This window comes from Chiloscyllium plagiosum, unplaced genomic scaffold (assembly GCF_037043375.1).
Source record: "Chiloscyllium plagiosum isolate Xiang-an unplaced genomic scaffold, Cpla_swu_hap1 HiC_scaffold_11, whole genome shotgun sequence".
NCBI lineage: Eukaryota > Metazoa > Chordata > Chondrichthyes > Orectolobiformes > Hemiscylliidae > Chiloscyllium > Chiloscyllium plagiosum.
Genome location: NW_028270149.1, coordinates 58,809,899 through 58,836,535, shown reverse-complemented (window position 1 = coordinate 58,836,535; position 26,637 = coordinate 58,809,899). Strand labels below are relative to the sequence as shown.

Here is a 26,637-nt window from a genome sequence, read left to right as displayed (position 1 = left end):
CAACTTCTCCTTCAAATAATCCCACTTCCTTCAGACCAAAGGGGTAGCTATGGACACCCCCATGGGCCCCAGCTATGCCTGTCTTTTTGTCGGATAAGTGGGACAGTCCATCTTCAGCAGTTACACTGGCATCATCCTCCGCTACATCGATGACTATATCGGCATCACCTCGTGCTCCCACTAGGAATTTGGACAGTTCATCAACTTCACCAACACCATCCTGACCTTATGATCATCTGGACCATTTCACACACCTCCCTTCCCTTCACAGATCTCTCCGTCTCCATCTCCGGACATCTATTTCAAACCCACCGACTCACACAGCTATCTAGATTACACGCAACCCCTGTCCTGTAAAGACACGATCCCTCACTCCCAATTTTTCCACCTCCACCATATCGTCGCCCAGGAGGAGCAATTCCACTCCACGACTTCCTGGATGGCCTCCGAGTTCAAGAACTGCAATTTCCCCTCCCATGTGATCAATATGTCCTCCAGCACATCTCCTCCACTTCCTGCACCTCTGCCCTTGAGCCCCACCCCTCCAAACGCAACAAAGATAGAGCCCCCCCGGTTATCACCTTCCACCCCACTGATCTCCAGATGCAGCGCGTTATCTTTCATCATTTCTGCCACCTACAATCAGATCCCACCACCAGAGATCTATTTCCCTCCCCCCACCTCACCTCCATCCAAGGCCCCAGAGGATCTTTTTACATCCAGGCAAGATTTTCCTGCACATCCAAACACCTCATCTACTATATCCATTGCTCTTGGCTGTGCTGTACATCTCTTTGACACAATGTGGTCTCCTTTGCATTGGGGAGACAGGGGGCCAACTCGCGAATGTTTCAGGGAACATCTCTGGGACACATGCACCAAACAACCACACCACCCTGTGGCCAACCACTTCAACTCCCCCTTCCACTCTACCAAACACGTACAAATCCTGGGCCTCCTCCACTGCTAAATCCAAGCCACCTGACAACAGGAGGAAGAACGCCTCATCTTCCGCCTTGGGACCCTTCAATCACACAGCATCAATGTCAACTTCACCGGTTTCCTAATCTCCCCTCCCCCACCTCATCCCAGATCCAAGCCTCCAACTCGGCACTGCCCTCTTGAACTGTCCTACATGTCCATCTTCCTTCCCACCTATTTGCTCCACCCTCCCCTCTGACCTATCATCAGCATCCCCCACCTGCATCTACCTAGCGCCTTCCCAGCTACATTCCCACAATCCCCACCCCGCCCTCCTATTTATCTCTCAGCCTGCTTTCCCCCACCCACATTCCTGATGAAGGGCTTATGCCCGAATTGTCAACTCTCCTGCTCCTCGGATACCGCCTGACCTGCTGTGCTTTTCCAGTGCCACATTTTTCGACGCTGATGACAGGTTGAACAAGCCTTTGGTGCAACTTATACATGCAATTTCTATGATTTGATTTGAAGTTATACATTAAAATTATTTTCTTCTATTTCTTTGCAAGATTACTATACGGCCTCCTTTCAAGGCCAAAAAGCCCCATTTTCATCATGCTTTTATCACATACCTTTTCTAGTGTTGGTGATCAGTCTTGTGGCTATTCACAGCAGCACCTCCACAGTTTGAATGTCACCATTGTGCCCTGATAACTAGATCTGGATACAACAATCAAGATATACTTTGATCAGACCACTGCCCAGTCCAAACATGACTTTAACTTGTAATTTACTGTCATTTACATTTTAGCATAAACCTTAGGTGTGGATAAAACATTGACTGAAATATAGAAAATTTCCTTAAACTAGAACATATGTGGAATTTTGGTGAATGCATAAAGCATTTGTATTTAAGAATCTTACTGTGTCATTTCAAGGCCTGAATGTAATTACACAAAATCCCAGTAACACTTTTGATTAGTGACCCTCAGGTTAAGATAGCACCAGTAGTCTCTATCTCATGGGAGCAACCGCTCTCCGCTGGGCATTGACAGCTCCCCCGTGGAAATTGTGAACAGCACTAAATTTCTTGGCATACACCTGGCAGAGAATCTCACCTGGACTCTCAAAACCAGCTCCATGGCCAAGAAAGCCCAGCAGCATCTCTACTTTCTGTACAGGCTGAGGAAAGCATACCACCCCCCTCCTCCGCCCCCAACTTGTAAGGAGATCTCAGCTATCTGTAAGAATGATAGGGATGTTATGGTAGGGATTTTAACTTTCCAAACATAGACTGGGACTGCCATAGTGTTAAGGGTTTAGTTGGAGAGGAGTTTGTGAAGTGTGTACAAGACAATTTTCTGATTCAGTATGTGGATGTACCTACTAGAGTAGGTGCAAGACTTGACCTACTCTTGGGAAATAAGGCAGGGCAGGTGACTGAGGTGTCAGTGGGGGAGCACTTTGGGGCCAGCAACCAAAATTCTATTAGATTTAAAATAATGATGGAAAAGGATAGACCAGATCTAAAAGTTGAAGTTCTAAATTGGAGAAAGGCCAGTTTTAACAGTATTAGGCAAGAACTTTCGAAAGCTGATTGGGGGCAGATGTTCACAGGTAAAGGGATGGCTGGAAAATGGGTAACCTTCAGAAATGAGATAACAAGAATCCAGAGAAAGTATATTCCTGTCAGGGTGAAAGGAAAGGCTGGTAGGTATAGGGAATGCTGGATGATTGAAGAAATTGAGGGTTTGGTTAAGAAAAAGAAGGAAGCATATGTAAGGTATAGAGAGGATAGATCGAGTGAACCCTTAGAAGAGTATAAAGGAAGTAGCAGTATACTTAAGACGTAAATCAGGAGGGCAAAAAGGGGACATGAGATAGCTTTGGCAAATAGAATTAAGGAGAATCCAAAGGGTTTTTACAAATACATTAAGGACAAAAGGGTAACTAGGGAGAGAATAGGGCCCCTCAAAGATCAGCAAGGCGGCCTTTGTGAGGAGCCACAGAAAATGGGGGAGATACTAAATGAGTTTTTTGCATCAGTATTTACTGTGGAAAAGGATATGGAAGATATAGACTGTAGGGAAATAGATGGTGACATTTTGCAAAATGTCCATATTACTGAGGAGGAAGTGCTAGCTGTCTTAAAACGGGTAAAGGTGGATAAATCCACAAGACCTGATCAGGTGTACCCGAGAACTCTGTGGGAAGCTAGAGAAGTGATTGCTGGGCCTCTTGCTGAGATATTTGTATAATTGATCGTCACAGGTGAGGTGCCGGAAGACTGGAAGTTGGCTAACATGGTTCCACTGTTTAAGAAGGGTGGTAAGGACAAGCCAAGGAACTATAGACCAGTGAGCCTGATGTCATTGGTGGGTAAGCTGTTGGAGAGAATCCTAAGGGACAGGATGTACATGTATTTGGAAGGCAAGGACTGATTAGGGAGAGTCAACATGGCTTTGTGTGTGGGAAATCATGTCTCACAAACTTGATTGAGTTTCTTGAGGAAGTAACAAAGAGGATCGATGAGGGCAGAGCGGTAGATGTGATCTATATGGACTTCAGTAAGGCGTTTGACAAGGTTTCCCATGGGAGACTGGTTAGCAATGTTAGATCTCATGGAATACAGGGAGAACTAGCCATTTGGATACAGAACTGGCTCAAAGGTAGAAGACAGAGGGTGGTGGTGGAGGGTTGTTTTTCAGACTGGAGGCCTGTGACCAGTGGAGTGCCACAAGGATCAGTGCTGGGTCCTCTACCTTTTGTCATTTACATAAATGATTTGGATGCGAGCGTAAGAGGTACAGTTAGTAAGTTTGCAGATGACAACAATATTGGACATGTAGTGGACAGTAAAAAGGGTTACCTCAGATTACAACAGGATCTGGACCGGATGGGCCAATGGGCTGAGAAGTGGCAGACGGAGTTTAATTCAGATAAATGCGAGGGAAAGCAAATCTTAGCAGAACTTATACACTTAATGGTAAGATCTTAGGGAGTGTTGCTGAATGTAGGTTAATAGCTCCTTGAAAGTAGAGTCGCAGGTAGATAGGATAGCGAAGAAGGCATTTTGTATGCTTTCCTTTATTGGTCAGAGTATTGAGTACAGGAGTTGGGAGGTCATGTTGCAGCTGTACAGGACATTGGTTAGGCCACTGTTGGAATATTGCGTGCAATTCTTGTCTCCTTCCTTTTCGAAAAATGTTGTGAAATTTGAAAGGGTTCAGAAAAGATTTCCAAGGATGTTGCCAGGGTTGGAGGATTTGAGCTATCGAGAGCGGCTGAACAGGCTGGGGCTGTTTTCCCTGGAGCATCGGAGGCTGAGGGGTGACCTTATAGAGGTTCACAAAATTTGTAGGGGTATGGATAGGATAAATAGGCAAATCTTTTCCCTGGGGTCAAGGAGTCCAGAACTAGAGAGCATAGGTTTACGGTGAGAGGGGAAAGATATAAAAGAGACCTATGGGGCAACTTTTACACACAGAGAGTGGTATGTGTATGGAATGAGCTGCCAGAGAAAGTAGTGGAGGCTGGTACAATTGCAACATTTAAGAGGCTTTTGGATGGATATATGAATAGGAAGGGTTTAGAGGGATATGGGCTGGATGCTGGCAGGTGGGACTAGATTGGGTTGGGATATCTGATCGGCATGGACGGGTTGGACCGAAGGGTCTATTTCCATGCTGTACATCTCTATGACTCTATTTACACAACACGCTGCACCTGAAAGGCAAAAAGCATTGTGGAAGACCCCACACATCTTTCACTGGCAGAAGATACCAGAGCATACAGTCTCACACTGCCTGACTGTGCAACAGTTTCTTCCCCCAAGCCATCAGGCTCTTTAACATATGTATAATCGGACTCTTTCCCATATGAAATTCTTTCATATTGCTGCTGGAAAAATGTCTATTATTCATCATTCTTCTGTTACATTGTAACTAGTGTGTTTTGCACTGCTTATTCACTTTATGCCGTATATGATTGTGTAGTTTGTGCTGTCAATGTAGCACTGTACTACTGGATGACTTGGTTTGATGACTTGACCATGATAACCACCATAAACAGTGGATGTGAAGTGAAGTTGTTTTGATTTAGCTATTTGAAATGTATCTTATCTTTTTCGTTTTTCCAAGTTAATCCCCAGTAAAGGTAAACAGCTCATAAAGTATATCACTTTGGAATCAGGATGTAGGAATTCCATACATTTGATTCACCCTCCAATATTTTCTAATGGCAAAACATAGCTGCCAGCTCCATGTTAGAAATTTGACAATTTTGGGAGTAATGAGGTTGGAGTTGTATGCAGATTCCTTTCGAGAATCACTGCTCCACTGGTTGTAACAAATTTCAAATTTAATCAGCGTCAATGTGGTCAAGTATATAGGTTTTACATTGTAACTTGTTTAGAATTAGAAACGATTCAGCGAAGTATCTCTTTTGTCAGCAAAGAATAACTTCTTTATTACAAATAAAAGTTAAATACACAATAGTTATAGACAAAAAAAGCTTCAAACTGTGATGGAGTCTTCTAACATTACAAACTTAAAACATGAAGCAAATATGGGGAATTGACAAATGATGGTTGAACACCCTATAGAATGCATCAAATTGCAAATACAATGAAACAGGTCCCATGGATTTCTGTCTCCTCTGCTCTTGTTAGTGATATTGTGGGTCACCAAATCTGATTATGACTTCACAATTAAGGGATTATGATTATTCATTTTTGATGACCTTGCCCTGAAACTCCCTCAAAATCTACTCCACATGGACAACATCAATGATTGTTCAGCTGGCCTGTCTTCCTTTCCTGGGACTATGTTCTTTAGAATTCTTGGAAACTGCAATCCATCATTTGTGGCATATCCTTGAAATTTTTTGACTTCATTTTAGTTCTCTTAAAAAGTTATTGGGTTGGTGGGCAGACATATTTCATGAGGAATGTTATCATTGTTACAGAATGCTTATGGCATAAATTATATTAAACAAAAGGAGAATTCATCACAATTTGCAGACTGAGACTTTATCAACCAGCATCCCAGCTAATAGGGCAAAGTTCTTAAGAATTAATGGGAATTGACATTTTAAATGTAATGAGGCATCAGAATTATCATAAAGGTTATTTTTTGTTAAACAGCATAGTAACAGTGAGATAAACTTGATAATATACATCAAAGTAATTAAATTAAATAAAACAAAATGAGGCAAAAAAACAGAGATGGGACACGGCAACAAAAAGGTCACATAACACATGATGAACGTGAGAAAATAAAAATGAAAAGATAAATACAAGATATACAGTAGAATTTTGCATCTTGGGTCAGGACTCAGGATAGGCATATGGGCCAGCTGCTGGCAGGTGGGACTAGATTGGGTTGGAATATCTGGTCGGCATGGACGGGTTAGACCGAAGGGTCTGTTTCCATGCTGTACGTCTCTATGACTCTATAACCTCATGACTCCTGACTTTGGGATCGAATGCAGATCCTGACCCTGTATGATGTCAGGAAGTCACCCAACAGTAATATTGCCTTTCTGGTTAAATTAGTAGCCAAAGGGCTAGCTCACAGAGTAACTAAGGAAGGTAGTTTGGCTCTTGCAGCTAGAAGACCAATAGGAGGCCATGCAGCATGGAAGGAACAGATTATAGTTGTAGATAGGGGAGAAAGAAACACCTTTCTCTTGAAATACTGCCCACCAACCCAGTAACTTTTAAGAGAACTGAAATGAAAAATGGCCATGGCTATTGGACCAAGGTTGTGGAAGGGGGAGCCTTCCTCTTTATGTTCTGTGGCTCAGTTCTAGCAAGAAGATCAGGGAGTGTCAGCAGACATTTGATCTATTGCCAGAACCTTTGAAAATTCCAGTCAGCCTCTGGTCCATGATCTTATTGGCCCTTTCACAGTCTTAATTAGCTACCCCATTTGTGGATGGAAAAGCTCTGCCACTGACCCTACCTTTTCCAGAATGGCCCTGAATTGGTTGGCAATGTGAAGCCCATAGGACTGCACTGCCACAACATATCAAAGTGAAATCCTTTCCATAAAGAAAGAGAAATAGTAAATCAAAATGATGACTAAGAAATATTCATTTTTGTATACTTTCTTACACAATTACCCATATCCCATGACAACATATGTTCCAGAAGTCACAGTCAGAACCATGAAGTATTATCCTTAAAAATGCACATCTTATGGTTAACACTGCCAAATGAGATGGTTCACACTCTTCATTCTTTTAAGACAGATTGTATGTTTATTAAGAAGCAGTGCTGGTAAAATAATTTTGGAACATTTTAAACAGTTCTTTGACATTTCATCCAGAATAAGTAAAAAGTACCACAGCTTTAAGTCAGGTTATTTTAAGCATGTGCATTCAACAAATGTGCATATTAGTGGTACAACAGCAAATGGCCCCACAAATAGGTCTGTGTTGACAACATTAAATTGTATAAAATAATATTCCACCTTTGATGTGGTCATTACAAATCTATTTTGTATTGTAAACTAGTCTTTAGAATTTGCAGAATTTTCTTCAAACTTTTGGAATTGTTTCGAAATCATTCTGCATTACACCAAGGACGCTTTTTCTGCATTTTTTCTTACTTTATATCTATTTTGAATCTCTGCAAAATCCCAACAGTGGACAACAGGGTGGAGCAGTGTGTACAGTCACTTAAGCCCAAACTACTATGAATTAAAAACTAATACAAAATCAAAATACTGGAGAGGATGGAAATCTGATAGAGAAACAGAAAATGTTAGAAATAATTCTTGTGTCAGGCAGGATCTGTGGAAAGAAATTGGTTTCATATTTCATATCTGAGACCCTTTAACAGAATTGTTTTGATGATAGGTTACCATGTCTTAAAGAATAAATCTGTTTCTCACTGCAAGTGATGACTGCCTGACCTGCTAGGTATTTCCAATATTTTCTATTTTTATTATTAAATTCATGGGAACATACTCAAATTTAAATCTGGGAATGGAAAGAGAAACTTTCTATCTTTATTTGGGTGGGGCTGCTCTTAAGCCCCATGGGAGGGAAGAGCTAGAAGTTATTTCTGCTACAATGATACCATACTTAGGTGATCTTGTTAATGCCGATCTTGCCTCATGCACCTCCTGTGCAGTGTAACCTGTATGCCTATAATCTGCATGTCCTTGCTTACTATGATCTGCTTGCACTGTTCAGAAACAAAGCTTTTCACTATACCTAAGTACACGTGACAATAAATCAAATCTGAACTTCTGAATTGACTCATCATTTCTGAGTATTTCAAGAAAACAGTTTCCCATTACATTTTTTTTGCACTAAATCAATTGGAAAAGTTATAGTATGGTTACTAGACAAGAGGGCATTCAGTCCATTAAATCTGTGCCAGCTCTGTAAGAACAATTGAATGAGTCCCACTCCACAGTCCTCTCTTTGTGGCCCTGCAATAATGTTTTATTTTGGGTGCCTATCCAGTTTCCTTTGCTAAACTGAGATTCAATCAGTGTCCACATCTTTCTTGGAAGTTCTTATCAGATCTTAATCACCCGCTGAATACAATTACATGTTATTTTTAAGTGCCAGCACACCAATCCCCCATCTCCCAACTCTAACTGTTTGATAACACTGAACTTACTCAATTACTCAGGTTCATTGTTCACATTATTTTATAGAATTTTATTCTCATCTTCACTTTCCATTCTACTTAACAATTCTATGTTTTTATTTTTCTCTTTTCTGAATTCAGCTGTAGACAATTCCAATTTTGGTTCAAAAGGAAAATCTCCATATTAGAGAGGAAGACGTGCTGGATGTCTTGAAAGGCATAAAAGTGGATAAGTCCCCAGGACCTCATCAGATGTACCATAGAACTCTGTGAAAAGCTAGGGAAGTGATTGCTGGGCCTCTTGCTGAGAAATTTGTATCATTGATAGTCACAGGTGAGGTGCCAAATGGAGGTTGGCTAACGTGGTGCTACTATTTAAGAAAGGTAGTAAGGAAAAGCCAGGGAACTATAAACCAATGAGCCTGACACCGGAGGTGGGCTAGTTGTTGGAGGGAATCCTCTGGGACAGGATCCATGTATTTAGAAAGGCAAGGATTGATTAGGGATAGACAGCATGGTTTTATGTGTGAGGAATCATGTCTCACAAATTTGATTGAGTTTTTTTGAAGAAATAACAAAGAGGATTGATGAGGGCAGAACGGTAGATGATCTATATGGACTTCAGTAAGGCATTCGACAAGGTTCCTCATGGGAAACTGATTAGCAAGGTAGGGTCTCATGGAATACAGGGAGAATTAGCCATTTGGATACAGAACTGGCTCAGAGGTAGAAGACTGAGGATTGTGCTGAACGGTTGCTTTTCAGACTGAAGGCCTGTGACCAGTGGTGTCCCACAAGGATCAGTGCTGGGCCCACTGGGCATTTTGTCATTTATATAAATGATTTGGATGTGAACATAGCAGATATAGTTAGTAAGTTTGCAGATGACACCAAAATTGGAGGTGTTGTGGACAGCAAAGAAGGTTACCTCAGAGTACAATGGGATTTTGATCAGATGGGCCAATGGGCTGAGGAGTGGCAGACTGAGTTTAATTTAGATAAATGTGAGGTGCTGCATTTTGGAAAATCAAATCAGAGCAAGACTTATACACTTAATGGGAAGGTTGTGGGAGTGTTGCTGAACATAGACACTTTGGAGTACAGGTTCATAGTTCCTTGAAAGTAGAGTCGCATGTTGAAAGGATAGTGAAGAAGGCATTTGGTATACTTTCCTTTAATGGTCGGACCATTGAGTATAGGAGCTGAGAGGTCATGTTGTGGCTGTACAGGATATTGTTTGGGCCACTTTTGGAATATGGTGTGCAATTCTGGTCTCCTTCCTTTCGGAAAGATGTTGTGAAACTTGAAAGGGTTCAGAAAAGATTTACAAGGATGTTGCCAGGGTTGGAGGATTTGAACTATAGGGAGAGGTTGAACAGGCTAGGGCTGTTTTCCCTGGAGCTTCAGAGGCTGTGGGGTGACCTTATAGAGTTTTATAAAATCATGAGGGGCTCAGATAGAATAAATAGATATGGTCTTTTCCCTGGGGTGGGGGTGTCCAGAACTAGAGGGCACAGGTTTAGAGTGAGATGAGAAAATTTTAAAAGGGACCAAAAGGGCAAATTTTCCACACAGAGGATGGTGCGTATATGGAATGAACTATCAAAGGAAGTGGTGGAGGCTAGTACAATTGCAGCATTTAAAAGCCAGCTGGATGGGTATATGAATAGGACGAGTTTAGAGGGATATGGGCCTAGTGCTGGTAAATGGGACTATTTTAGGTTAGGATATCTGGTCGGCATGGACAAGTTGGACCAAAGGGTCTGTTTCAGTGCTGTACATCTCTCTGTCTCTATGACTGATAAGCAATCTAATCTTCAGTGTCACTGTAGGTCTATAACAAGCTTCAGTGAGTGGAATACAACAATTGACATGTAGTTGGGCTGTTGTTGCCTCATTGATAAAGTGAGGGACCTGGTTGAGTGGAATCTGAAACAGGCACAGTCTTTTTGTCCCTGTGTACTGACCTGCTTTCCTGAACTTGATGGAACCACATCAAGTTTATGTCTGATTAGGAGTTCAAGTTAAATAAAAATATGTGCCATTTGATGTAAGGGAGCAGGGACTGGTTACATTGCGTCTCCCAGGCTGGCAAATGAAATATATCCACTCCTACAACTTGTCGAAGGAGTCATCTGGCATTTCCCTTTTGTTTTCTCAAAAGAGTGTCCTACTGGAGAGTTTAGAATCCCAAACTGCCGTCAAGATCAGGAAAAGTGGGAGATTCCTGGTGTGATGTTAACAGCATGTCTATGACCCAGATGAACTGTTTTCAGTTGAAAACAACAGTTAACTTTTTTAAGGCACATCAAACGAGGTTTGTGCTTCAAATTAAGTTCCAAGTGTGTAATTATAAACGTCATGGAGACTGTCCTGTGGTGCGGTGGTAGTGTCCCTACCTCTGGACCGGAATCACATCTCTGAACAGGTTGATGAGAAAATTCAATGAAGTGAATCTCAGTAGTGTCCCGTAGGCGGCAGTGTGTCCACGTCAATGTGGAAGCCTTGACTCTTGCTTGATGATAGAGACATCAGACTTTGCAAAATAAAAAGCCAGTCCACTATCTGAGTAGACGCTATTATTCCAGGAGGTGACTGAACACTGGATTCTCACGCCCCACTCAGCTCCCATCTGTTTTAATCGGTAGATATCAGATTAGTCCATCTGACCAAGCTGCTCCCACTGACCGGCGTCACCTCGGAGCTGAAGTCAAACTCGTTGTGTCCCAGCCAGAGTTCCGGCAGCTCGTCCACTCGGTCCAAGCCCAGCTCCAGCACCAGGCTCATGAGTGAGTCCTCATCGATGAGGTCCGTGTCAATGATGCCCGGTGTGGCGGGGCTCGCCTGCCCTGGGCTTGGAGCAGCAGTTGGAGCCTGGCTGTCCCCGGGAGCTGCAGCAGGAGCCGCCGCCGCTGCAGCCGGGCTCTCGTACTGGCTGGTGAGTTTCTGTAGCTGCAGGCTGGCCAGCAGTTGTGGGCCGTGCAGTGCCAGCTGCTGCTGCTGCTGTTGCTGCTGGGCCCCGCACCAAGGGGTGAGCCGTCCCTGTCCACTGCTGCTCCGAGCTACCGAGCCTCCATAGTGCCGCATAGTGACCGCTTCAGCTTCCTTCAGTCCGGGGTCCACCCGAGAACGCAGCCGGGGACCTGAGGGCAAAACAACCTGACATTAGCAACGACCCAAGGACAGACTCTCAAACACAAACTTACACACCAACATCTCTGGAACCCTCAATACAGACATTTTCCAATTGACCTGTTCAGAGGGGTTAATATACTTGTTTGTAGTAGGTGGTGTGCGAATCTGGGCTTCCTGGCTCAGAGGTAGGGACATTACCACTGTGCCACAGAACTTTTTCTCTCAATGTATACCTGTTACGTGGTCACTATTCGATTGGCTAAGTGGCAACATTAAAGTACTGTTATCGGAATTGGCATCAGAGTGATTCACATTCCTTCCCAGTTTATGATGTGGAGGAGCAGGTGTTAGACAAATATTACACAACACCAGGTTACCGACCAACGGGTTTATTTGGAAGCACCATTTGGAGTGCCTGTAAACCTGTTGGACTACAACCTGGTGTTGTGTAATATTTGTCTGACATCCAGTTAACATCCTGGATGTCAGTTCCAGTTGATTCAATTATAATCAGGGAAAAAGCTGACAGTCCATGATGGAACAAAAACAGAAATCACTGGAAAAGCCCAGGTCTGGCAGCATCTGTGGAGAGAAATCAGAGTTAACGTTTTGGATCGAGTGACCCTTAGAACGCCTCAGTCCGTGCTGATCCGTTTATAAACAATGAAGCAACTGGGACCAGAGGATTGCTTTGTGATCACGTAACATTTCATAAAATCATGCCGTACAGAAGAGGTCCTTTGGCCCATTGAGTCTGCACTGATAAAAAAATATTTTAAATCTACACGATCCCCACTTTCCAGCACTTGTCCCATCGCCTTGAATGTTGTGATATTTCAAGTGCTCATCAAGTACTTTTTAAAGGTTGTGAGGTTTTCCGCCTCAACCACACTTCCAAGCAGTGTACCCTCTGGGTGAAAACATTTTCCTCAAATCATTCCTGAACCTCCTGCCTTTCACTGTAAAATGGAGTCCCTGCTTCCTATCCACCCTGTCCATGCCCCTCATAATTTTATACACCTCACTCAGATCCCTTTCAGCATTCTCGGCGCCAAAGCAAACCCGAGCTTGTCCAGCCTTTGTTCATTGCTACACTGCTCCATCCCAGACAAAATCTTAGTAAAGCTCTGTACTTCCCCAGTGTAATGTCATCCTTCCCATAGGGCGGTGAACAGAACTGCACACAGTACGTTAGCTGTGGCTGAACCAAAGTTCTGTGGAGCTCCAACATAATCCCGCTTCTGTTGTTATTATCTATGCCACAACTGATAAAATATCCCATATGCCTTCTCAAAGTAAAACTCTATTAATCTACCGCCTTCAGGGATCTGTGTTACTGCTTCAAGAATGCATCACCTTGCACTTATCGGGGTTAAATTCCAATCTTATCAATGGGTTTATATCCTCCTGTAACCTAACGCCTTCCTCCTCACTGTCAACCACCCGGCCAATCTTTGCGTCATCCACAAACTTACTTATCACCTGTCCCCCACCCCTTCAATCCCCCAAACACACAGACACTCTCCGTTTATACACGTAAATGTAGGAAACATTTTAAAAGATATTGTTCAGGATGTCCGCAGTCTCCCCAGGCTGGTTCAGAACCCCCCTGTCAACTGAAATCAAATTTAAATAGAATTCCTAAAGACAACCGCGCCTAATCTAACTAAAGAAACATTGAAGACCGTTCTCATTGAGACAAACTTTGACCGCTTTGTTCACAACAGAAGCGTGGGGTCAGAAAAGGTCGCTGACGCTCGGTAGTTTTACCGAGGGCATTCTGATCGGGTTCCTGCTCCCGCTGCTGTTCCGAACATCCGTCATTTTCAAAGAACGTTCTCCCTCTTATTTAACTCGGTGGCCCCTGCTCTTTGATCCCTGGCTGGATTTAAACAGAGACTTGTTTTTGCAGCATCGATAGCATGTATAAACCCCATATGACTGCCTACATCTCAGAGCCTCCCCGGTCACTGCCTTTATCCAGGCTGTACAGGCGGAGATTCCCTCTCCACCGAGAACACTGCTATACCCTCCAGCACAAAACCTCTCAAATCCCTGAAAATCCTCTGTGATCAAAATGTACTGGGTCGCTGTAAACCAAAGTCCAGTGGACCAGTCATTAATTACTCAGAGTTCTAACCCTCGCCCCTCTTGGGTTTTACAAATATTTAGCTCAGCAGAATCCAGGGGTAATCTGGATATCAGTTGGGGGCAGGGGTTTTTCATCCCTTTAACCCCTCAGAGGGACCATATCGACTTTCGATTTGTAAATGGGGTATGCAATACAACGGTGGAAAACAAATTACTGTTGACAGGATCAATAGACAAAGTCTTTTCCCTGGCGTGAGGGTGTCCAGAATTAGAGGGCATAGGTTTAGGGTGACAGGGGAAAGATATAAAAGAGATTAGGTGAATTGGCCACGCTAAATTGCCTGTAGTGTTAGGTGCAGGGGTAACTGTAGGGGAATGGGTCTGGGTGGGTGCGCTTCGGCGGGTCGGTGTGGACTTGTTGGGCCGAATGGCCTGTTTCCACACTGTAAAGTAATCTAATCTAATCTAATCTAATCTAAACCTAAGGGAAAACTTTTTCACGCAGAGGGTGCTACGTGTATGGAATGAGCTGCCAGAGGATGTGGTGGAGGCTGGTACAATTGCAACATTTAAGAGGCATTTGGATGGGTATATGAATAGGAAGGGTTTGGAGGGATATGGACCGGGTGCTGGCAAGTGGGACTAGATTGGGTTGGGATATCTGGTCGGCATGGCTGGGTTGGACCGAAGGATTTCCATGCTGTACATCTCTATGACTCTATGTGGACTTTGAAAATATGTTTATTCCTGCGGCAACACTTTCATTCTCATTTTTGTTTCACGCCTTCTAGAATTCAAATATCTGGCATTCACACCTCGTGTTTGCTGTGATACCGGAAACTTGACTCATTTTGTAATGATGCTTGTGTTTCTCCCCCCGCCTTGAGAACTCATTCCCGCAGTGCACGACACTCCAAGCACAGCATGTTGCAAATGGCCTGCCACTTCTTAAAGCGTAAAACGCACGCGTCAAAGGAACATTTCCATTTTTGGAACAAGCCCCCAATATATTTCCCCGATATTGACGGCTCATGTTTGCCATTATGTGTTTGTACAAATATTGGACACGGATGCCACAGGAGTTAAGGATAACGATGTATTTCGTGCGTAGATTTGAACTGCCCCTGTATGTTCTGCTTTAACGAAGGAAACACCTGTGGTGTCGAACGGAATGCCCTTTAAACATCAGATGTGGGCCACCTTCACCCGCAGTTGGGAAATATCACAAGAATGCCACGTGGGTATACTTGAACGGACCACTGTCCCAGGAGACTGTTGGGTTTTGGGGTTTGGTATGAACGCGGAGCCCTGTTTTCCTAAAGACGGTTTCTGTAAACGTGCAGAATTGGATCGAGAGCTCCGGGAGGGGAGGGGAGGGGTCGCCGGTGAGATGGGATTAGACCGTCCTCTCCGGGGAACATGAACTTCCAAAGCACCGTGCAGAAAGCGGCTCCTACAGAAGACTGCTGAACGGCCAAGCTCCTTCAAAGTGGGAGAGTGGCTTTCCCACGCTTTCTAACCTTCTCTAGATTGCACTTAGTTCTAATTGACGCCCGATATTGGGGAGGGGGGGGGGGTGGAATCTCACCCACAGTCTGACCTTCTCCAAGGTTGGTTCCCCGAGCCAGTGTCTCCGATTGCTTCAGTAAAGGTCAATCTGTCGATCTAAAGTAGGGTGTGCAGGACCACACCAGCCCCGTGCCCAACAGGAGGCTCCGGAACTTGTGGGGTCGCCTCACTGTTGTTAAAGCGGGGTATTCCGGATCCAAGACGGTGACTTCTAGCGGTAGGATTCCCCTAGAGATGGAGTTGTCAGGATTTGGGGACTGTTCCCAATGTGAACGATGCACGCCTGACCGTGCTGAGCCCAGTGTGTACAGCGTTCTCCCTGTAAATCCCCACTTGAAATGAAAGGTTTTTTTTCCTGTGCTGTCCGGCCGTCACTGAGACCCACCAGCACTCAGAGCCACACAACGTGCGGCTGCTAAAACCTGGACTGGATCGCCCCCTGTCCTTGGAGGGAGCTTTTCCTCCAATGAAATCAAACTCACTTATTATTAGCTAGAGCGATCGCCTGTCCTCGAGGGGAAGTCTCGAAGGGAAGTCTCGAGGACAACATCCCAAATCCCCAAGGTGCATACTCAGTAACTCCGCTTGCGAGTGGCTGAACAAGAACATACCCGGATTTCCCGTGTTCAGACACTCCTTAAGGAGAAAGTGAGGACTGCAGATGCTGGAGATCAGAGCTGAAAATGTGTTGCTGGAAAAGCGCAGCAGGTCAGGCAGCATCCAGGGAACAGGAGAATCGACGTTTCGGGCATAAACCCTTCTTCAGGAAGCTCTTGGATGCTGCCTGACCTGCTGCGCTTTTCCAGCAACACATTTTCAGCTCAGACACTCCTTAGACCAGCCTAGATTGGAGATGACCATGTGGTACCCACATTGTACCACATTTGGGAGGAATTGCACGAGAAACTGATTTCTGTTTTCCCTGAAGAATTCTTCCAAAAATTTTTTTATTCCCTCTTGGGATGTGGACAATACTGGCTGTCCCTCGTTTGCTTGTCCCTAGTTGCCCCTGAGAAGATGACAGTGAGCTGACTCCTTGAACCGCTCCCGTCCACTTACCATAGTTTGTGACAGTGAAGGAACTGCAATATACTTTCAAGTCAGGAGTGACTTGGAGGGGAATGAGGTGGTGGTGTGCCCATGTATCTGTTGCGCCTGTCCTTCTAGGTGGAAGTGGTTGTAGGTTTGGAAAGTGCTATCTAAGGATCTTTGGTGAATTTTTGCTGTGCAACTTGCTGATAGCACACACTGCTGCTACTGAGTGTTGGTGGTGGAGGGAGTGGATGCCCATGGATGCGAGCTGCTTTGTCCTGGATGGTGTCAAGCTTCTTGAATGTTGTTAGAGCTGCACCCATCCAGGCAAGTGGGGAGTATTCCATCACACACCTGACTTGTACCTTGTAGATGGTGGACAGGCTTTAGGGAGTCAGGCAGTGAGTTATTGGCTGCAGTATTCCTAACCTCTGATCTGCTCTTGTAGCCACTGTACTTATGTAGATAAGCAGGGGTGCTTGTCTACCATGGATTCCAGCATCAGCATTTTTTTTGCCTCTAACTGTGCTTACATGGCAAGTCCAGTTAAGTTTCTGGTCAATGGTAACCCCCAGATTGATAATAGTGGGGGACTGAGTGATGGTAATACCATTGAATATCAAGGGGCAATGGTTAGATTGTCTCTTATTGGTAATGGTCATTGCATGGCATTTGTGTGGCATGTATGTGATTTGTCACTTGTCAGCCCAAGCCTGGATATTGTCCAGATCTTGTTGCATTTGAACAAAGACTGCTTTGTTCTGGGGAATTGCAAATGGTGTTAAATATTGTGCAGACATTGGTGAGCATCCCCACTTCTGACCTTATGATGGAGGGAAGTCTCCATTCAAAACAAATAATTCAGAGTTATCTGCTGAAATTGGCCAAAATAGGGTCAGAATTGACAGGGAGTGGCAATATCCTGCAAATTGCCCATCTGGCACTGTATTACAAAATAAGTGGCTCTATTTCTGAGAGGAGGTTCTGCTCATGGTGCCCTCAGAAATGCAGTACCATACTTCCATTCTGACAAAGTTAAAGATCACACAACACCAGGTTATAGTCCAACAGGTTTAATTGGAAGCACACTAGCTTTTGGAGCGATGCTCCTTCATCAGGTGTTAGTGAAGGAGCGTCGCTCCGAAAGCTAGTGTGCTTCCAATTAAACCTGTTGGACTATAACCTGGCATTGTGTGATCTTTAACTTCGTACACCCCAGTCCAACACCGGCATCTCCAATCCATTCTGACAGTTCTTTTAATGTGTAGAGGGAGAATAGAATGAAGTCCTTGCAGGAAACGGGGTGTGAGAACATATAGTCCAATTAACTGTAGAAATCAATTGGTTTTTAATAGATATTGGTGGGCAATGCAGTCCTCGAAATGGAAACAAATGAGTAAAGGAAGGGTAGAGTTAAAGAGTTGGAGATGGACCAGACAGTATGGTCCATTCTTCTGTCACTCCTAACACTTCCTCACACTCCCATAGCAGCTTCTCTTGCAATTGCAGAAGATGTAACACTAACTGTTTTACTCTTTCCTCACTGTCCAAACACACAGCATGTGTACTTGTGCTACTTTCAATCTAGTTGACATATTTGCTGTCACAATACAATCTCCTCAACATTGGTGAGACCAAAAGCAATTCGGACAACCACTTTGGGAATGTCTCCAATCTATCCAGAAGAATGACATAAACCTTCCAGTTGCTTGCCATTGAAACACACCATCGTACTGTCATACTAACATTTCCATTCTATGCCTGCTGCAGTGTTCCAATGAAGCCCAATGCAACACGGAGGAATTAGGCATTTTGCAGCTTTTGGGATGCAACATTGAGTCCAACAGCTTCAGAGCATGAACACCATCGTCCACTTTGAGTAACCTCCCGTCCAACAGATTCCTGATGGCATAGGTTTGCTCTCAGCAAAGCTGACCTATTTTCTATTTCACCTGTCATTAATACCTATTTTATTGCTAGAATGCTCCTTTACCTTTGTCTTTTGTTCTCAGGACTGCTACTATCTGTTCCACCTGCCCCCTCTCTCCCATTCCAACAGCTTTGTTAAACAAAAAATCATATTCCAATCCCCTTCAGTTCTGAAGAAGAGTCACTGGATCTGAAATGCTAACTTTGTTTTCCGCTCTGCAAGGATGTTGCCTAATGGGTGTTTTTCAGCCATTTCTGCTCTTATTTCACATTTCCAATATTTTCCTTTAGTTTCTGAGATGCTTCATTTGAATTACTACATGAATCAGTGTAAAACAAATCACCAATCAAGTAATATTCTGAAACAATCTAAGACAGTGATTAGTCCATGTTGAGTGTACCAGAAATTTCTCCATGTTTTGTAACAATCCATCTCCATTCATCTAAAGGGCAGATGTTCAGGCTTTTTGCACAAAAGTAGCAGCTTATAACACTCTATCTCAGTGCTCAGGACAATTTGAAGACCACCCATTAAACACTTTTCAATGCCACTCTATCCAGTGCTTTGCATTCCAAATCACTTCTCCGGCCAGAGGGAATGTTCCTGTCAGCTTCACTCTTTCACAATTTGTCAAGCCCTATCAGAGGGAAAGTAAAATAGTAGTATAGTTGTGAAAAAAAAGTACAAAAAACTGGAAGTCGATAAATGACATCCACACCAAGGGTTTGGTATGAGTAAAGCAATATTCCTACACTAGGTTCCTATCCAATGAACCAAGCTGAAAACTGCAAATGTAAAGATGGGTGTAAGCTAAGAACAGGATTTACCTGTCATGCTTTCTCTGTTACATAAGTTGCCAACCCATGAGCAGCATGGATTAGCATCCAAAGGTGTGCAGGTTCGGTGAATTGGCCATGCTAAATTGCTCATAGTGTTCAGGAATGTGTAGGTTAGGTGCATTAGTCAGGGGTACATATAGGAAAATAGGGTAGGGGAATGGGTCTGGGTGGTTTACTGTTCGGAGGGTCGGTGTGGAGTTGTTGGGCTGAAAGGCCTCTTTCCACACTGTAGGGATTCTATTATTAGTCTCTTTGCTTTTGTGTCTTATGCTATTTTTAAGTGTAATTACAGGTTTACTTGCTGTTATCTCTCAATTTTCATCTAACAAGTTCACATCTGTCCAGCTATCACTCACTTAATCTGCTAATCAATATTCAAGCATATATGTGTCACAGTGTGAGCAAAATATATTTCTACAGGCAGCGGTGATAAAGTGAGCTCACAAAATAATCGATTTCTCTTGTTTTGAAACATTTATCAATATTGCTTATTTGGAATACCTATTCTTTGAAAAGTTCATTTACACATAATAAATAAAAATAAAAATTGACAATAGCACATGAAAGAACTCCATCTAGCTCCTTTCCTGTCGGTGGCAGGATGATATGTCCTCAGACTTAAACTTCTCCAGAATCTTCCAGTTTAAGAGTGCTCAATCTGTTGATGTTTGAGTGCTCAAATGAACTCCTGCAATTCGTCTGGATTCTTCCAGAGTTATCCCGTCTCATCTCTCGGATTGCCCTTTCTGAGAGAAGTTGCTGTTGCAGATCGGGATCATACATTCGGCTGCTCAGATTATTTGTGGTGCAGTCAATGCTGAATTTTATACAAACCTGGAACATTGCCGGTGAGTTGGAGGATAGCTAAATTACAAAGGCAGAACAGCCAGGAAAGTCCATTTGGATGGGATACCTCTAATTCTAATGATCTAATGTAAATTTTTCTCAACCACTTTTATTGCTCGCCATGTGGGAAGTGATAATAGGAACCTCTGAAAACACATACTTACATCAAGTATTGTCTTTTGCTTTGGTTCAGCCATGGTCAGTCAATGGAGTTACCAGGTAAATAGTCATCATATATCAAGAAAATGATGTTGATTCCACATTCTACTGTAGCCAGCAAAAGTGAGGACTGCAGATGCTGGAAACCAGAGTCTAGATTAGAGTGATGCTGGAAAAGCACAGCAGGTCAGGCAGCATGTGAGGAGCAGGAAAATCGATGTTTTGGGCAAAAGCCCTTCATCAGGAATGGAGATCATCAGGAATCTTGGTGCAACAAGCTCAAGATTGACTATTTTTTTTGTTTCCCCACTTTTAAAAATAGCTACTTCTAAAATGGAAACTGTCAACTGCCTGACAACAATCCATGATATCTCTTAAAATGGAGACTGATAGATGGTTCTTACAAAATTGCAAATGTGTTCAGATCCAGAGACTATAGTGCATGGTATATTGTAGGCTTTCAAGCTGTCAAAATCTCTACTGAAGCGTAAAGACTGTTAACATATCTCCTTGCCGTTTATTCAAAAATAATTTACATGAAAGAATCTCATCCTATAGGACTATATGATTGCTGAGAAATGACACATTTTATCAAAGCTTTTCATATTACACTCATCAGGACAATTTAGAAGGATACCAATTCAAAGGAAAATCAATAGTTATACTGTCTGAGAGGACAGTGCTCACTGGTTGGCAAGTGAATTCTGATCATCAGTAAGAGATAAGCATGCAGATTTGACCCAGAGGATTAGCTGTATATCAGACATTGTGAAAAGGATGAAATGACCCCTGTGTATTTACTTTTATTTATAGAATCCCTATCGTGTGTAAACAGGCTCTTCGACCCAACAAGTCCACACCGCCCCTCTGAAGACTAACCCACCCTGACCCATTCCCTACACCTTAACTGTACTGGTTTCGTATATTGCGGTGTTTCCTGCCTCGATATATTCCTTTATCTGTACATAAATTTGAGCAATTAATTTAAGCTTGTACAGATTGGTCAGAACTATTTTCTAATTTTGAAGTGAAGGGTGCTACATATATTAAAATAGTTATCATGTTTAGGAGTCAGTTGTGAATTAAAGCTGACAAATACCCATTGGAGAATAAAGACAGGCTTCATTTAAAAAAAGCTAAAGATATTCATGGCTGCTGCCATTTAACCACCAACATAAGTGCAAGTTTTGGGGAGAACTTTCAAGCTATATTGCAGTTCCTTGACTGACACCATGGGTTTGAAGTTCAAGAATAGTGCTTTGGTTATTGAGCCAGTGCTCAACAGCTGAGTTCCAGCAGTATTGGACACCATGTTTGTGAGAAATCATTTTATTTCATTAATTCCTGAATTTAATAGCTAGCAAGACCAACATTTGTCGCCAGTCTCTAAGTATGCTTGAGAAGGTGGTGTTGAGCAGGCTTCCTGAAACACAGTAGTCTATTTGGTGTAGGGTACATCCACTGGAAGGACTTACTGTTAGAAAAGAATTAAAAGATTTTGATCCATTGACAGTGTTGGAATGGTGATATAGATCCAAGTCAGGGTGGTGGAAAGCTTGGAGGAAAATTTGCATTTAGGTGGTAGAGGTCCTCATGGTGTTGTGTAAGGAATCTCCTTGAATTGGAGAAAGTGAGGACTGCAGATGCTGGAGATCAGAGCTGAAAATGTGTTGCTGGAAAAGCGCAGCAGGTCAGGCAGCAAAAGCCTTGGATGCTGCCTGAACTGCTGCGCTTTTCCAGCAACACATTTTCAGATCTCAGTGAATTGCTATAGTTCAGTTGTAAACTGTACATGCTGCTACAACTGGAAGCCAGTGCAGAGGGAGTGAACATTAAAGGTGGTGGATGGGGTGCCAGTTTAGTGGGCTGTTTTGTTCAGGGTGCTTTAAAGCTTGTTGCATGTTGTTAGAGTTAAACTCATTCAGGTAACTGGAGAGTATTCCGGCATTTTTCTGGCTTATGCATTAGAACCATAGAAATGAAGTAGCACAGAAGGGGCCATTTGGCCCAGCTTGACCATGGCTGACCCAAAGACGCCCAAATGCCATTTCTAATGCCATCTTTCTACAGGTTGTAAGTTTGCTCACTGAGCTGTAAGGTTTTTTTCTCGGACGTTTCATCACCATGCTAGGTGTCATCATCGGTGAGGCTCTGTTGAAGTGCTGGTGTACTGTCCCACTTGCTTTTAATGTGTCTTGGTCTGTTGTGATGGGTGATATCATTTCTGGTTCTTTTTCTGAGAGGTTGATAAATGGGGACCAGATTGATATGCTTATTGATGGAGTTTCAGTTTGAATGCCAGGCCTCTAAGAATTCCCATGCGTATCTTTATTTCACCTGTCCCAGCATGGATGTATTGTCCCAGTCGAATTGATGTCCCTTGTTGTCTGTGTGTAAGGATACCAGTGATAGTTGGTTGTGTCTTTTGGTGCTCATGTATCCTGGTGGCTAGTTTCCTGCCTGTCTGTCCAATGTAATGCTTGTTGCAGTCCTTGCAGGGCATTTTGCATATGATGTTTGTTCTTGGTGATTATTTTCTAGAGTTCAATAGATTCAGGATCAGTTCCTGCGGATTGGAGGATGGCTAATGTTGTACCACTTTTTAAGAAAGGTGGGAGAGAGAAAGCAGGAAATTATAGACCAGTTAGTCTGACCTCAGTGGTGGGAAAGATGCTGGAGTCTATTATAAAGGATGAAATTACGACACATCTGGATAGTAGTAACAGGAGAGGTCAGAGTCAGCATGGATTTATGAAGGGGAAATCATACTTGACTAATCTTCTAGAATTTTTTGAGGATGTAACTCTGAAGATGGACGAGGGAGATCCAGTAAATGTAGTGTACCTGGACTTTCAGAAAGCCTTTGATAAAGCCCCACATAGGAGGTTAGTGAGCAAAATTAGGGCGCATGTAATTGTGGGCAAAGTATGAACTTGGATTGAAAGTTGGTTGGCTGATAGGAAACAAAGAGTAGTGATAAACGGCTCCATTTCAGAATGGCAGGCAGTGACCAGTGGGGTACCGCAGGGATCAGTGCTGGGACCGCAGCTTTTTACAATATGTGTTAATGATATAGAAGATGGTATTAGTAATAACATTAGCAAATTTGCTGATGATACTAAGATGGGTGGCAGGGTGAAATGTGATGAGGATGTTGGGAGATTACAGGGTGATCTGGACAAGTTAGGTGAGTGGTCAGATGCATGGCAGGTGCAGTGGATAAATGTATGGTTATCCACTTTGATGGCAAGAAGAGGAAGGCAGATTACTACCGAAATGGAATCAATTAGGTAAAGGGGCAGTACAGAGAGATCTGGGTGTTCTTGTATACCAGTCAATGAAGATAAGCATGCAGGTACAGCAGGTAGTGAAGAAGGCTAATAGTTTGCTGGCCTTCATAACATGAGGGATTGAGTATAGAAGCAAAGAGGTTATTCTGCAGCTGTACAGGGCCCTGGTGAGACCACACCTGGAGTACTGTGTGCAGTTCTGGTCTCCAAATTTGAGGAAAGACATTCTGGCTATTGAGGGAGTGCAGCGCAGGTTCATGAGGTCAATTCCTGGAATGGCGGGATTACCTTACACTGAAATACTGGAGCGACAGGGCTTGTATACCCTTGAGATTAGAAGAGTGAGAGGGGATCTGATTGAGACATATAAGTTTGGACACTCTGGAGGCAGGAAACATGTTTCCGCTGATGGGCGAGTGCCGAACCAGAGGACACAGCTTAAAAATAAGGGGTAGATCATTTAGGATAGAGATGAGGAGAAACTTCTTCACCCAGAGAGTGGTGGCTGTGTGGAATGCTCTGCCCCAGAGGGCAGTGGAGGCCCAGTCTCTGGATTCATTTAAGAAAGAGTTGGATAGAGCTCTCAAGGATTGTGGAGATAAGGCAGGAACAGGATACTGATTAAGGATGATCAGCCATGATCATACTGAATGGTGGTGCAGGCTAGAAGGGCAGAATGGCCGACTCCTGCACCTATTGTCTATTGTTGGTACAGGGTCCTTTAGATTCATCAAGAGTTGTTTTAGTCTGTTGGTAGGTTTGTAAGCTACCATGATGCCTAGGGGCTGGAGTAGTCTGGTAGTCATCTCTGAGATGTCTTTAATGTATAGTAGTGTGGATACCGTCTCTGGGCATGTTGTGTCTTCTTGTTTAGGTTAGTTGTCTTTGACAACCAAAAGACATGACCCACTATCAATAGTATTCCTACACGCAGACAATGAGGGACACCAGTTCGACTGGGACAATACATCCATCCTGGGACAGGTTAAAGAGAGACATGCACAGGAATTCCTATAGGCCTGACATTAAAAGCGGAACTCCATCAACAAACACAACCTCTCAGAAAAAGAACCAGAAGTGATATCACCCACCAAAGCAGACCAAGACACATAAGTAGAAAACGTGACAGAACACCAGCGCTTCACCAAAGGCTCACTGATAATGTTACCTAGCATGGTGATGAAATGCCTGAGAACAAACCTTTCAGCTCAGCAAGCAAACTTACAACCCGAACCACAACCCGAGCTACAAACCTTCATAAAAGTTGTAACCATCTTCTTGCATATGGCCTATAGCTCTGCAGCTTACAGCACTTAAGATGCAGATCCAGGTACTTAAAAAAAATACTTTTACGGTCTCTGACTCCACCACCAACTCAGGCAGTGAATTCCAGACATCCACCGCCCTCTGCATTAAAAAAAAACTTCCTCCCATCCCCTCTAATCTTTCTGCCACGTAGCTTGAATCTATGAGCATGGGTTTTTAAACACTCTGCCAAGGTAAACAGGTTCCCTTTGTCTACTTTATTTATACCTCTCACAATTTTGTATACCTCAATCATGTCATCCCCTCAGTCTTCTCTGTTCCTTCTCTGCTGTTAGATTCATAGAGTCCAACAGCACAGGGACAGGCCTTTTGGCCCAAACTGGTCCATGTCAACCAAAATGTCCATCAATGCTAACGCTATTACCCTGCACTTGGCCCATATCCTTCTGAACCTTTCCCATGCATATATTTGCCAAAATGCCTTTCAAGTGTTGTTAATGTACCTGCTTCAACCACTTCCACTGGCAGCTTATTCAGTGTAAAAAAACTGTGTAAAAACATTGCCCCTAAGGGTCCCTTTTACTGTTTCTCCTCTAACCTTAAAATGCCGCTCTCTAGACCTCAATTCCCCAACCCTGGGAAAAGGACTGAGTGCATTCACCCTATCCATGCCTCTCATAATCTTTTAAACTTTTATAAGATGCCCCCTCAGTCTCCTACTCTCTAAAGAAAAAAGTCCCCACTTGTCCAATTTCTCCCTATAACTCAGATCCTAGGGTCCTGACAACATCCTTGTAAATTTTGTCTGCACTCTTTCCAGTTTAGTAACATCATTCCTATAGCAAAGTGACCAAACTGAACACAATACTCCAAGTGTGGCCTCATCAATTATCTATCAAATTTCTTAATCAATCAGACACATTATGATACACATTTGGAGCAGGTAGGACTTGAACCTGGGGATCCTGATTCAGAGATAGGAGCACTACCAATGTTTCACATAGTTCTTGTCACATACTTTGCAAAGTCCACAGAATTCTTGGAACTCAAATTGTTTAGATATCATTCATCGTGCCTCTTGTGTTCAGTTATTATTACACATGTCTGAAGCAGGTGAGATTTTAACCCAGATCTCCTGACTCAGTTTGCAGCTACCGCTGTGCCACCACACCTCTAGTGCTCATCCTTAGACAGCTTTAATCAACCTGTTCAGACATATTGTGTCACATCTCTGGAGTGATAATGCCTACAGTTCTTAAATGTTCATGCAAACAAAATACCTCAAGTCATTTGACAACAATCAGGAAATATTGTTTTTACTACTCTAACTGAATGTAACTACCCAGATCAGGAATTTTCATCTTCAGGTACTTCGCTGTTCTTAATCAGAGCATTGTAGCTGAGGTGCTATTAACGATAAGAGTTCCATGGTAATTGGTGGGAAAATCAATCAATCTTTTTCAGAATTGTAATTATCCAGTTACTGTAAATTTGCCAGTTGTGTAAATTGAATATGTTCTGAATTGACTGTCATGTCCCAAATGACATTATAGCCTCTCATTGTCATTGATTAAGTCATGGTGGCTTCGGTGACACAAAAGCTAATTGGGACCCATTTAAATAATACCAAGTAAGGAGAGAATGTGCCACATCTCAGAAAAGTAAAGTTGATTGAAATGAAAGGAATAATGTGGCATGCTGTGTGTGCACACATAGGGGGGGGGGGGGGGGGGGTGGGGGGGAGGTACAAATAGAGACAACAACAACAAGACAACATTGTTGTCAATGGTTAGGAGGTATGAAGCACATGAGCAGAAGCAGATCTATAGCTAACATTAAGTGAGGAAACTCTTATTGGGGTGACTGGCTAATTATTTTCCTGTCGGCTGTTTTCTTGGATTTGCACTCACAAAGGTGCTGCAGAAAAGGAGAGTCATAGCATGCATAATCTCA

At 43.2% G+C, this 26,637-nt stretch overlaps 1 protein-coding gene and 1 long non-coding RNA gene across 5 annotated transcripts in view; one reads left to right on the top strand and one right to left on the bottom strand.

Annotated features, from left to right (window-relative positions):
- Positions 1–5,346: 5,346 nt before the first annotated feature.
- Positions 5,347–15,691, bottom strand: cited1 (Cbp/p300 interacting transactivator with ED-rich tail 1). 4 transcript variants are annotated; one of them, XM_043704539.2, is made up of 2 exons: positions 15,342–15,691; positions 5,347–11,670 (listed from the first exon to the last, which is right to left on the bottom strand). In XM_043704539.2, exon 2 carries the CDS (start codon positions 11,612–11,614, stop codon positions 11,165–11,167), a length of 450 nt encoding a protein of 149 aa, XP_043560474.1. In that variant the 5' UTR covers positions 11,615–11,670; positions 15,342–15,691; the 3' UTR covers positions 5,347–11,164. The 4 variants fall into 4 exon arrangements, with proteins under 4 accessions (XP_043560474.1, XP_043560473.1, XP_043560475.1 ...); XM_043704538.2 differs by having other exon boundaries at positions 15,354–15,691; XM_043704540.2 differs by lacking the exon at positions 15,342–15,691 and adding an exon at positions 13,433–13,520.
- The window catches only part of LOC148148809 (uncharacterized), a 29,687-nt gene continuing 17,892 nt past the window's right edge, over positions 14,843–26,637 (top strand). The window contains exon 1 of the long non-coding RNA XR_015758669.1: positions 14,843–14,990. This is a non-coding gene — a long non-coding RNA (uncharacterized LOC148148809). The remainder of the gene's footprint in view (positions 14,991–26,637) is intronic.

Excerpts from the sequence above, each read along its gene's own strand:
- cited1 (XM_043704539.2), bottom strand. The coding sequence starts at position 11,614 with ATGCGGCACTATGGAGGCTCGGTAGCTCGGAGCAGCAGTGGACAGGGA.